Genomic DNA, 11,855 nt, shown 5'->3' on the forward strand with positions numbered 1-11,855 from the left:
GGGGGGGGCTGAGCAGTGACTAGTCTGAACCAGGCCCTGAGGGTCAGTCGCTGGTGGCAAGTAGACATGTGGCAGGGATGAGGTCCTCCAGGGGGCCAAGCCTCAGAGAGTGGGGACCAAAAGTAAGGGGATGAGGTGCAGGACACACATCCATCAGGGCACCCACAATTCTGCCCCTGCCCAGGGCACCTGCTGGACACAGCCCCTTAGGTGTAGGTGTCTGGGGTCTGGCTAAGCTGGCGGCAGGCCCAGTCCCCAGCAGGTCGCCAGGCGCCCCTCTGCTGGGAATGCTGATGTTCCCATGCCCGCCTGCTGGAGCAGCTCAGCCGGGACCTGAGGGACACTGGACCCACACCCTGGTACATCTTCCCAGTGGCCGGGCCTTATCAGGACATACCCACCCAGGCTTCTCTTGCCACCCAGCTCTTCCCCTGCTCAGACAAGGGCCAGCACTGGGGCCCTCTCTGTGACTCTGCCTGTGGGGAGGCATGGACAGGTCAGGCTGGGAGGAACGTGGAGACTGGAGCGGTCAGGCCTGCGGCCAGGTTCCAGCCTCACAGCTGCTAAGCCCTCCAGGCTGTGGGCAGAAGCTCTCACACAGGCTGCAGGATTAGGAGGGGCTTGAAGGGGTGTCACCTCTGGCCAGAGCTGAGAGGAAGGCTGTTTCTCCTTTCTAGAAAAGTGCAAATGCAACTTGGGAAAAAAAATCCACAGGCAAAGGCAAGAAAGAGACCTAGGGTTACCTCCCCCCATTTTAATAAACTACAAATAACTGGTAGACAGAAATCATTGGGCTGCTTTTGTTTCTAAGAATAAATCAAAATTGACTTCCTATTGATTCTGGATTCACTGGATGGGTTCAGAATCCAATCGAAAGGATGTTCACTCCATTTAAATTTAGAATTACCTTCCGCTTAACTTGAACCAAGCCCAGAATTAGCTGATGCTTGCACAAATGTTAGCGTTCCCCAATTTTAAGCTAGCCAACGGGACAAGGAGACAGTTGTCCCTCTTCAGGAGGGGGGAGCCCCAGGACCAAGAGGGCAGAGCTGCAAGGAGAAAGAGAGGTGAGGCGGGAAAGAAGGGGAGGGAAAGGAAGAGGGGGAGAGGAAGGACAGAAGAGACAGTCGACAGAAGCCAGAAGCAGACGCAAGCATGGGGGTGCCGGTCCCAGAACCTGCACAGGGTGAGTGTAGGGCGGTCCCCGTCTACAGTGGTGCCCTCACTACAGATGGTAGCTCGTGGTAAAGCCAGTAATGGTGTGCTTTGGGGGTGAGGGGTGAGGCAAAATGAAGGTCGGTGGCTTGCTTCAGGCCACCTAGCTGGGAAGTGCGGCACCGGCATCCCCAGGAGGGGAACAAGGCAATGGCTGGAGCCAGTGGCCTCAACCATTATGCCACTTGGTCTTTCGGAACAAGACGGTGCCCAGATATGGAGTGTGACGAGGGGTGCTGGGACGAGCAGGTTCCACAGGATGGGAGCAGAAAACAATGAGGGCACCCAGTTCTCAGGTGACAAGTCACAGGCAGAGGACCACAGAGGGCACCAGGGGATGGACAGGTCTGGAAGATGAAAAGCACGAGTGCTGGAGGAGACGGCACCAGGGCACCGAGACAGGTAGACACAGACACGCATGCGCCTTCCTGCCACAACACAGCTGTCACCACTGCTCCACCTTTGTCCAGCTCTTCACAGAGCCCCTGACAGGCCAGCGGCTGACCAGGACCAAGGTGCAGCCCGTGTGGCGGCACGGGTCCCCGCTCAGGTCTGGATTTTAAAGGAAACGCCACACGACCTTAAATAACCACGTTTAATGTGTCACAGAACAAAAGTGTTCTGGAACATTACGTTCATTATGAACTTGAATCACTGTTGTTTTCAAGTCTATCACCCAGCTGAAGCCCCAAGCACACCTTTTATGTTCAATGGCTGAAGTCAAGTCTCGGTGATTTAGCTGGTGGACATAGACAGCCACCACCCCCTTTTTTCTTCTAGGTTCAAAGGAGAATCTGCTCTCACTGGCCACCAGGTCTTGGTGAGGCTGAAGGTCACCCCCCCCCCCGGGACAACGGCCTGCAGACACTAGAACTTTCTAAAGGCACTGGCGCCACAACACCCACCCTGGGGAGGGAGCTAGGCCAAAGGCAGCGACAGAATCTTCTGGAGAGAGCACAGACTCCCCACCCAGTCAGAGTCCACCAGCACCCACTATCACCTCGCTCAGCGCTGTCTGGGCACAGCCTCCCAGGGTGACCTGCTGCAGAGTCCTAGGGTTCAGGCCCTCCATGCCCGACCCTCCCAGGGTATGACCCCTTTCGGGCCGGGGCATCTGCCTCAGGAGCCCTGGGCTTTAAAGCTTGCTGTTCTTCTGAAACTGGGCTACCAGGCTGAGCACCTGCTCGGAAGCTTTGATGTTCTTGGAGCCCAGGTAGGCGGTGCTGTTGGTGGCCGTCTCCTCCAGGAAGTACCGGTAGTTTACCATCAGGCCACACGAGCCGGTGATGCCCTTGAGGCTGGAGTCAGCCATCCAGTTGAGGCGCCACATCACGGCCCCATTCTGCAGGTGGAAGTTGGCCACGGGGTTCAGGGCGTAGCCCCGGTGCTTCTCCCCGTACAGGTACCAGGCGCAGAGCCTCATCAAGGGGGCCTGGAGGGCCCTGACCAGCTTCTCAGACTTCACCCAGTCACTGCTGCTGAGCAGGCCCCTGAGGGTCTCGTGGGCGGGCCCGCCTGTGAGCTCGGAGATGTCTCTGCACTCCGGCTCTGTGAGCAGCTCGCTCTTCCCTGGCTCCTTGGCCTGTGTGCTCAGGAGCCCTAGAAGCCACTTGGTGAATCCAGGGATAGGAGACAGACTGGAAAACGCCCCCAGGTGAGGAAACTCTTTCTGTAAGGCAGGGGTGGGGTGGGGAAGGAAGGTGGAAACACACAAATTCAGCAGGCCTGTCACCAGCCCAGGAAACCTGTTTCCCATCTGTCTCCTCAGCCTCTGAATGCTCCTGTGGTTTGCAGAGTGACAGCTGAAGTCAGGTGCTTTTTTTTTATTAGGGGCCTAGTGAGTGCCACGCCCTGGAGACATCCCCAGGCACCTTTACTTGGTGCCCGTCTGCACCACTGCCCCTGCAGTCAGTCAGAGGCACGGCAGTCAGGGACACGGCCCCTGGTGTGCCGCCTCTGACCGCAGTCCTGGTCCTTCTAGCCCACCACGCCCCTCCCATGGCCTTCTCTGGCACACAACCCGGTTTCACGCTTGGCACTCTCGTACCCGGTGAGTCTGTTGAATAACTAGCTGCCCAGGTGTACACCACAGGGGTGCAGAGGAGGGGACAGAGGGAGAGCAACAGGTATTTGCCCACACCAGTCAGTATGCTACAGAGGTCTCAGACTGTTCCCAAACCACAGTATTTGCTGACTACAGACATAACAGATACTTACTGGAGACCGATGGAAGCAAAGAAAACCCTCATGCTCCACACGCCTCTCTTACTTTCTTTCCAATAGTTTGGCCAAGTCTGCTTCCTTACTAGTCATTGCCTCGGCAACCTGTGCGCGGTCACCTGCTTTACGACCTGTACAATGCGCCTTCTCTCATCAGCAATCAAAATTCAGGACCAGTATTTTCAACCACAGAACACGATCTCCCCATATTCTTCTCACTGGTATAAGGGCGGCTCTCCAGCTCAGGTTCCACAAAGCCCGCCAGTGCCCTGGGGGGTGGGGGCACTAGGGCTCCTTCCAGACCCTCACCTGCTGTGCCCCCCCAGGATGGCTGCGAGAGGGCCCTGCTCCGAAGGGTCCGGAAGCAGTGGGTGGGCCGCCCAGAACAGGGCCTGCCCTTCCTGGGACAGGCTTTCTTACCCTCCCTGCCCCTTCATTCACACCTCCGGCAAAGAGGCTGTCACGAGAAAGCAGCAGCAGGCATTTGTCAGCCATTGTCTTCACCACCTCCAGGCAAATTCACTGCAATGAAGACAGCACCTAAACAAGCCCTGAGTCCTCCAGTTGAAAACTGATCAGGAGTTTACTAGGGAGCCGCTGATACCAGAATTCCACTCCAGCTGCCATTTCCCCGGGCTGGGCTTCTGGGGCGCTGTCCGTGCTGAAACCACCCAAAGCAGAGAGCCCCACTCTCGGAGGCCACTGAGCTGTCGGATTATTTTACCTCACCTTAGATTCTACTTGCTTTATTCACTGACACTCCTTAGGAGAAAAAAATTAAAAGGCCTAGACCCAGAGCAAACATTTCTGTTGTGAGAGGGCCGAGTTTCCCCCAGGGCAACAAAGAGAAGGCAACAGTGTGTGGCAAGCACACAGTCCAGAGGCTGATCTTTCTCCTGTTTAACCTGGACACGCTCTCACAGACCAGGAGGCGGCAGGGGTCTGAGCCTGGGGAGGGCAGGCAGGGCCCAAGAGAAGAGCAGGGCCACACCTCATTCTTGTGCCAGGACCACGGGGGCAAGCCATGATGGGTCCGCTGGAGAGAGGCCCCTGGCACACACTGCATCTGGAGGCCACAGGAACAGCCAGACCACAGACTGTTCCAGCTCCCGAGTGCTCCCAGGGTTCCGGGGAAGCACCCCGGCCCCACCCCGAGATGACCACAGGGGTGCCCCATCACTGACCTGCAGTTCCTTCACCACCCGCTTTATGAGGAAGGTGCCCAGCTCCACACCCTGCAGGCCTGGCTGGGTGAGATTGATGGAGTAGAACACGGCCGCGGCGATCCTGTTCTTCTCCTCGCTCTCGGACGGAGGGCACTCCTTCACTATGGCCTGGAGGACAATCGCTGCCAGGTGAGAGGCGTGGCTGTGCCCACAGCTGCACCTCACCCTCCTTTCTGGGCTGTGAGCTCTCCTCTGCCCCACTGGGGCCCTGGACTTGGGTCACGGCTATGCAGATGAGCTCCTGGCCTCTTCTTTTTGGGAGCCTCGCTGGGGGCCTGGGGGTTGGGCTTAGTGTGCATCTTTCCCATCCCTTTGAGATTCTTTTTGGAAAACAGCAGTTGACGCCCCTTTCATCTTTCTCATGCCTTTAAGCACTGACACTTGATCAACCTGCTCCCCGCCAATATCCAGAATTTTGACCATGTCAAAGATCCTAAGCTGCCTCCACAATTAGCTGTGTGTGAACAACACAGGGCATGAGCTCCCGAGCGACCTTCAGTATTTCCAGCTCCAGAAACTGGGGACAGTGTGCAGTGCGTGACAGTCTACTCTCAGCTTGGAGACTCTCCTGGGACAGTCTTCACAGCGAAATTTTGACAGCAACAGGAAGGCCCCTCTTCCGTGATGGCAGATGTTGCCCAAGTGCCCTCCGAGAGGCTCAGCAATTCCTGGTGCGTGCGAAGCGCCCCTGCACCCGAGAGCTCGCCCTATGGCCAAGAGAAAAGGCCCACCTCCGCTCTCCTCCGGCCTTCTGGTGGCGCGTCCTCTCCCCATCCCACCGGCTGTCGTTTATCTTCCTCTCTCCAACCTCCCAATGGCCTGCTGGGTTGGCAGATCCCCCTTACTGTGGCTGTCGGGTCTTGCTCCCCCTTGCTTTCCCTACCTTTCCTGAGGCCTGCACACCCAATCCCAGAACTGGTGGCACTGGCTTTTCCACCCCCCAGGCCAACTCTGTAAGGTGAAGCCATGCTGGCCTGAGGTGGACGGGCCAAGCACCCCCCTCTGCAGGGCTCTGGGCCTGCAGGTGGTATATAACCTGGGGCCCTTTTTAGACTTTCTCTATCATGAGTTTTTTAATCCTCCTCTCCCCTGCAAAACACACACACACGACAAATACTGCAGAGTGGAACACAGGTCCTTTCTGGCTTTTCTCGCTTCACAAAAGCGTTGTGTAGGTATTCAACCAAGTCTCAGCCAGAAGCTAGCAGAGCAGTGCTCTCTCCTTCCTCTTCTGAGTCTGCAACTACCAACTTGGAGGTTTTACCCAGCCAATTCCCATATCTGTCCAAGCCTAACACAATCTACTGTTAAGAAGGGGGTCTAGGCAAGTTAAACCACTGAAGGGGCTTGGGAATGCTGTGGTGTCCTGAAGCTCCACCCCTCACCTGGATGTTGCTGGAGACGTCGCTCGTCAGTGCCACATGCAGGACCACCAGGGGCTCCCCCGGGGCTGAGCAGTGGGAGAAGAAGTAGCACCGCCTGTAGGGCCCCACGCGCTGCTTCATGTCCATCCAGCTCTTCACCGGGTGCACAGCCTCCGCCCTGTGGGGGTTAGAGGGAGATACCTCCAGTCAGTCTCACACTGGTTGGGTTTCTTTCATGAATGCAGAGGAAAGTCCTCAAAACCAGCTTCTGTGGCCACTTCAGGAAAATTCAGAGAACATCACTTTAATGTGAATCACCACTGACTTTTGAGGGAAATAAAATTAATGAGCACTTCACACAATTGTGCTCAGATTCTCAATGCCTGGTGCACTTAGGACACCCCGTCTCTCATTCTGCTGACTCTCTGGGTGTGGCAGGAGGCAGATGCCGCCGGGCTCTGGTGGCTTCACCCCTGGGCCCTCAGTATGGGCAATGGCATGCTGCCCTCACACAGCACACAGGACAGCACCAACATCTCTACCCTCGAGACCACGTGGATGGCAGAGGCCTGAGGTGGAAGAAGAGTCCAGAGGCGAGGACCAGCCAGGCGTACCTCACTGGGTACAGCACTTTTGAGGTTTTTTATTTTTTAAATTTTATACAGTCCAAGTTTTAATCCTGGTCCTGTTGGTTGAGCAGCCTTAACAAAACTACTTAGCTTTCCTCTCAGTCTCAGCTTCCAAATCTGTGAAATGGACCCAGCTATCTATTTCCATTGCTTCACTGGGAGGCTTCAGTGTCATAAGAATGAACCAATAATGGGCCTGTGTTCAACTGTTTCATTCATTCAAATACATGAACCTTTCTTTACCCAAGATGCGGCCTTCAGGGGGAAATATAAAGGGTTCTGGGTCCTTCCCAAGGCTTTTAGGTTCTTGACGCAGCAGTTCTTCCCGTGACCTGCTTTTGCACTTCCCACAGTCTCCTTTTCTCTGCTTTGATAAGTATTAGGCTGATTTGGGGCCCTTAATGTATCACATGGGATAAAGTCAAAGATGGGCAGAGGAAAGAAAAGGGAAAGGGCAGATTTGCTTGTCACCTGTAAGGACCTCTGGGTGACAAGAGCTGACAAATTTCTTTATAACAAAATTTCCAGAGGAGGAGCTGGACTGGACCGCGAGTGGTGGAGGACTCTTAGGCATCTTTTTTGAGCAGAAAGGGTGGAAGGGCCCTGGGAACGATCAGGCAACTGAGTAGGACACTTCAAAGACACAGAATTTTTTTTTTTTTTAAAGATTTATTTATGCATACAGGACTGGGGCACAGGCCAGAGGTGCAGGGACGGTGAGAAGATTCACCACACACAGAGCAGGGAGCAGAACAGACAGATTGATGAAATACACTGCTGAGGGGAGCAGTGGGTGGGTCAGGAGAGGTCTGCTCCACCATGTGGTCACCTCCAGGGCTGGCGGGAATCGAACTCATGCTGAAGTGGCTTTAGCTTCTTACTGCTGTGTTTTAACCCGCTGCGCCACCAGGAAGGGCCCAACAGAATTTTTTTTTTTAAGGTAAAAACTAAAAACAAGTAAAACAAAATAGCCACCACCATCCTTCTTACCCTTATCTCTTTTTTCCTGCCTCTGGAAACCTCAGCTGGATTATCAAGGTCCACTACATTACTTCAATTTTTCTTTGTCAGTTCAGCTGCTTTCTGTCCTTGTTATTACCCATAATAACAAGGAACCATTTAGTGGTTGCCTCTGTCTTCCTGACTTCACTCTATGATCCCTTCAGCGTCTTACATTTTGCTACAAATGGCAGCATTTCACCTTTCCTCCTGGCTGAACAGCATTCCACTGTGAGTGATATACACTGCATCTTCTTTCGCCAATCCTCTGTGCGCAGGGACTTAGGCTGCCTCCAAATATTAGCTAGTATAAATAACGCAGGAACTTTAGGGATTTTATCCAAGGGAAAAATTTTAACAGCTAGCTAGATGAGCTAGATGTTACCTGATAACCAATGCAAATCCAGTAACTTCATACAGCTCTGATAATGGGTCTTGGGAAAAAAGTGGGCTTGTGCATTTGAAATGAGACCCCGAATTTAACATGCAACAGAACAAAGGCCCCACATTTAAAATGTGACCAGAAATGAGTGGCCACCCTTACCAGGGAGCAGAAGTGTCTCTGTGCCCTTGCCTGGACAGCCGCCACAGCTGTGATGCCCCTGCCAGCTTTATCAGGCTCCAGATAAAGTGCACATATGAGTGGAGACCGGCTCTCAGGGAAGACAGGAAAAAGGGAAGCCAGCAACTTACTCGCTGATTTTCTGTAGCACTTCACAGGGCGAATGCCAGGTGACCCGCTCCAGGGTCAGGAAGCCAGAGGAGAACCATTCGGACAGCATGCCTTTCAGCACGCCATTCATTTCCTGCAACGACAAGAGACAGTGTGGGTCTCCCCGAGAGAGAACTCTGTTCACCTCTGCCGCTTCCAGCACAGTGACCGCAGTGGAAGCAGTGAACCCAACACAGAAGGCTGCCAGAAGATGCTCCAGCCGGCTCTCTGAGACTGTGCAACTGAGTTCTTACCCTGCATTAGACTGAGTTCAAACCACTCGAGCATGGCCACTTCAGTCTCAAGCCAACGGAGTGAGAGTTCCACGGGAGCCGGTTGCTCAAATCAAATTCCTCACCCCTACTTGTTCACACAGTGCAGCCAACTGGAAATTCAAAGCTGGCGTCACAAGGAAGGCATGGCCTAGCATAAAGGACACGAACACTGAGCTTAAGTCCTCCTCTCAGAAACATTTGATTTGTCAAACATTATTCCTTGTTTCTTAAGAGGAACAAGCACTGGGTCCAGGTCCCCTATTTCTCTAAGAAAGTCATTTTCACATTTCTGGAGTCAAGATGCACCTTTGAAAGGATAGGTCGGTTTCACTGGTAGTATTCCCGCCCCCCTCCCACCCTCCACCTGCTTAGAATATGAGTTAATAGTGAATCTGGCAATCAGTATATTTAGATTTGATGACTCTCTTCTAGTTCACCTCACAGTAACTTTAGTGCTTTCTGAAAGAATGACTAATCCAAGATCACTTGCACAGCGCCCTTTGAGGCAAGAAAAGCAAGGTGTGTGTGTGTGTGTGTGTGTGTGTGTGTGTAAGGAAGACTAGGGGAGGATGCCAGGGCAGGACCATCTGGTTTAGCTGATGGTGACCCCTGCTGACCACATAACAGCAGTGACCGGAGAGCCAGAGCAGAGGGGGGCACAAGGCAGCAGACTCAATCACAGGGCAGCCAGATATTACCAGAGATGCCCTGGAGCTGCTCACTGTGCACCTTAAAGTATGCAAGCAGTGGGCCCTACGCACCCATCTTTTGCTCTGTCCTTCCTTTAGGCTGGAAGTCATTTTGAGCCATGAGGGAATTTGGGGGATGACGGTTTTTCCAGGGAGAGCAACAAGATGGAAGTCTGGCCAAATGAGGCCCCGCAGCGCAGAATCAGTTCTCAGCTGCCTAGCTGCTGACTTCTCCACGAGATAAAATCTGTTATTCAAATCACTGTTCTTTTGATGAACCACATACTAACTTACTGGTACTGAGGAATAACAGTAAACATCTGGTGTAGGACTGACCTTATGAATCTTTGTCTAAGAGTCACAGAGACCCTGATGTATAACTCCTATAATAAAGAGCGGCTTATAAGAGTTGTAAAAATGTCATAGGGTCATTTCACGTTTCAATCCCTGGTAAAAGGTCTAAGGACTTTGTCACCAAAGGGTAAGTTGCAGTTATGGGTTTGTGGCTTAGAAAAGGCTTCAGCATGAAGTGAAATCTCAATTTAAATATTTCAAAAAGATTTAAATACTTAAGGCTTAGAGCCCAGAAGAGGCTACAAATTTGGTCTATGGGACCCCATGAGGGAAATAAATCTGAGGTCAACTGGGGGAAGTCACAGGTAGTCTGACATTGGCAGAACTCACTGTAGAGAACTTCTGACTGGCTGGGGCTGCCTACACGTCTCCCGGAGGGGTGACCTCATTGGGAGCAAGTGAGCGCAGGTCCACAGGCTGGGTGGTGTCTGAAAAGCAGCTGCACCAGAGCACCACTGCAATTCCCTTAACCTTTGATTCCATAAGCGTCTAGTGTCCTTTCCCCGGTCCTACATGTAAAGGCAGAGGTCATTTCTGATTCATTCCTCCAGCACAGGAAGGGGGCGATTCCTTGTGGGAAGTGGCTAATAAGCTGGTAACAAGTGAAGAGAAGCCTGAGAAGGGGCTAGGAGAGGAGCAAGCGAGGGGCGGAGCTGTCATCTGACAGGCAACAGAAACTGCTCTTGATGAAACTGCATCGATTGTGGTGACCACAGTGGGTCCTGCTCTTCTTCCTCAGGCCTCAAAAACTCTTGAGCACGCACTAACAACCAGGTACCCAGCCAAGTGCCATGTACTACATTTAGGAAACGAAATAGTCATAAATACCTAGTTTTAGTATTTATTATGAAAGAAAGCTTTTGGCTGGTGTAAACTCTCCTAAGTGTCTTTTCAGTCTATTCTGGCTTCCTGGCAGCTCCAAACTATACATAGCTGGTGTAGGAGAAGAGGGAGTCCAGGTGAACGGTTAGCAGTCTCCACTGCTTGGTGCGCTGTGACCACAGCTGTCTGGCCAGTACCAGCCACTCCAGCTACACGCTGCTGGGTCACAAGAACCGAAGGGCCAGAAACAGCATAAGCTGTGTGTTCTCTCGGTCACTTATCGACAGCCCAAGACTCGAAATGCAGTCGCCGGGGTGCTGGTGACACTGGACTCAGCCTTTGTTCAACGCTTTCCACCCTGCGAATTCCACCATCTCAGGTAACAGATGAGCAGGCTGGCCAACTCTCCCTCTGAACAGAGAAAAGCTGGCCCCTCGGTGTCTTCTGAAGTTTGGGGCTACCAAGGTCTCCTGCTTCTGGTATATGAAGAAAAAGCTCTCTTCATTGTCAGAGGCCCTGAAAACCATCGGAGGGGCCGAGCGTGCTTAAACAAAGGCGTTTCCAATCCCGCTCCAATTTGCCCCAGCCCTTGGCATCAAGAGATGGGGGCATACTATAACACAGGTAAGTTCTCTTTTATAGTCTAGTTAAGCACAGGATTTAGTAGAAGCAATGCCGGCCACGCTCACTTAAAGTCAGACAAGTCCACCAAAGAGGTCACACGATGAAGCACTTGGCATGGCTGGGAATCAAGGGGAGGGGACGGGACCCTGTTTGTCCCTTGTGTGAAGCGCCACCCATGCTGCCGTCTGGGCCCCATATTGCCCATCTCACCAGCATTCCCCTACCCACCCTCCCAGTCTTTAAATGCCCACTTCCCTCCATCGCCCACAAACTGCTGATCTGTGCTCAGACCTTCCCCCACAATGGAGATTCAGCTCCATTTCATAGGGATCTTGTGTGGAAAAAAAATCTAAATCTTCCACCCTTATGGGTCTTTGAAGAAAAACAAAAAGCACATAATGTTCCCACCACTACATTCCGCCACTCGTACACGCTCACACACATAGTACACAGGCAGAGCTGGGAGACAGGGCACGTGAGTCAGGGAGCGCCAGTTGGCACACAATCTGTCTCTGCTGAAGACAGGCCCTGGTGGCAGTCTGCCAAGGTTAGCTGTTACTTCTTACCTCCCTTTCCCACACCAATATTTCAGCAGAAAGCTGAAGACAGGAGTGTGGTGCCATCACCAGGTGGGTTTGAACCTGCCCCTCTAAGCACAGAGGGAGCCCTGCCATCCCATCTCAGAAAAGGACATGGAGAATGGGACTTCTTTCCACGGCGGGGATG

General features: G+C 53.0%; 1 protein-coding gene across 1 annotated transcript in view; it reads right to left on the minus strand.

The window, feature by feature from the left end:
* Positions 1-1,796: 1,796 nt before the first annotated feature.
* Positions 1,797-11,855, minus strand: part of MLYCD (malonyl-CoA decarboxylase) — a 14,310-nt gene continuing 4,251 nt past the window's right edge. The window contains 4 exon segments of the mRNA XM_004690342.2: positions 1,797-2,884; positions 4,620-4,769; positions 6,047-6,203; positions 8,347-8,459. Coding sequence (XP_004690399.1) covers positions 2,351-2,884; positions 4,620-4,769; positions 6,047-6,203; positions 8,347-8,459 — 954 coding nt within the window. The 3' untranslated portion in view covers positions 1,797-2,350.

This window comes from Condylura cristata, unplaced genomic scaffold, assembly GCF_000260355.1.
Source record: "Condylura cristata isolate star-nosed mole 26May11 unplaced genomic scaffold, ConCri1.0 scaffold00028, whole genome shotgun sequence".
Taxonomy (NCBI): Eukaryota; Metazoa; Chordata; class Mammalia; order Eulipotyphla; family Talpidae; genus Condylura; species Condylura cristata.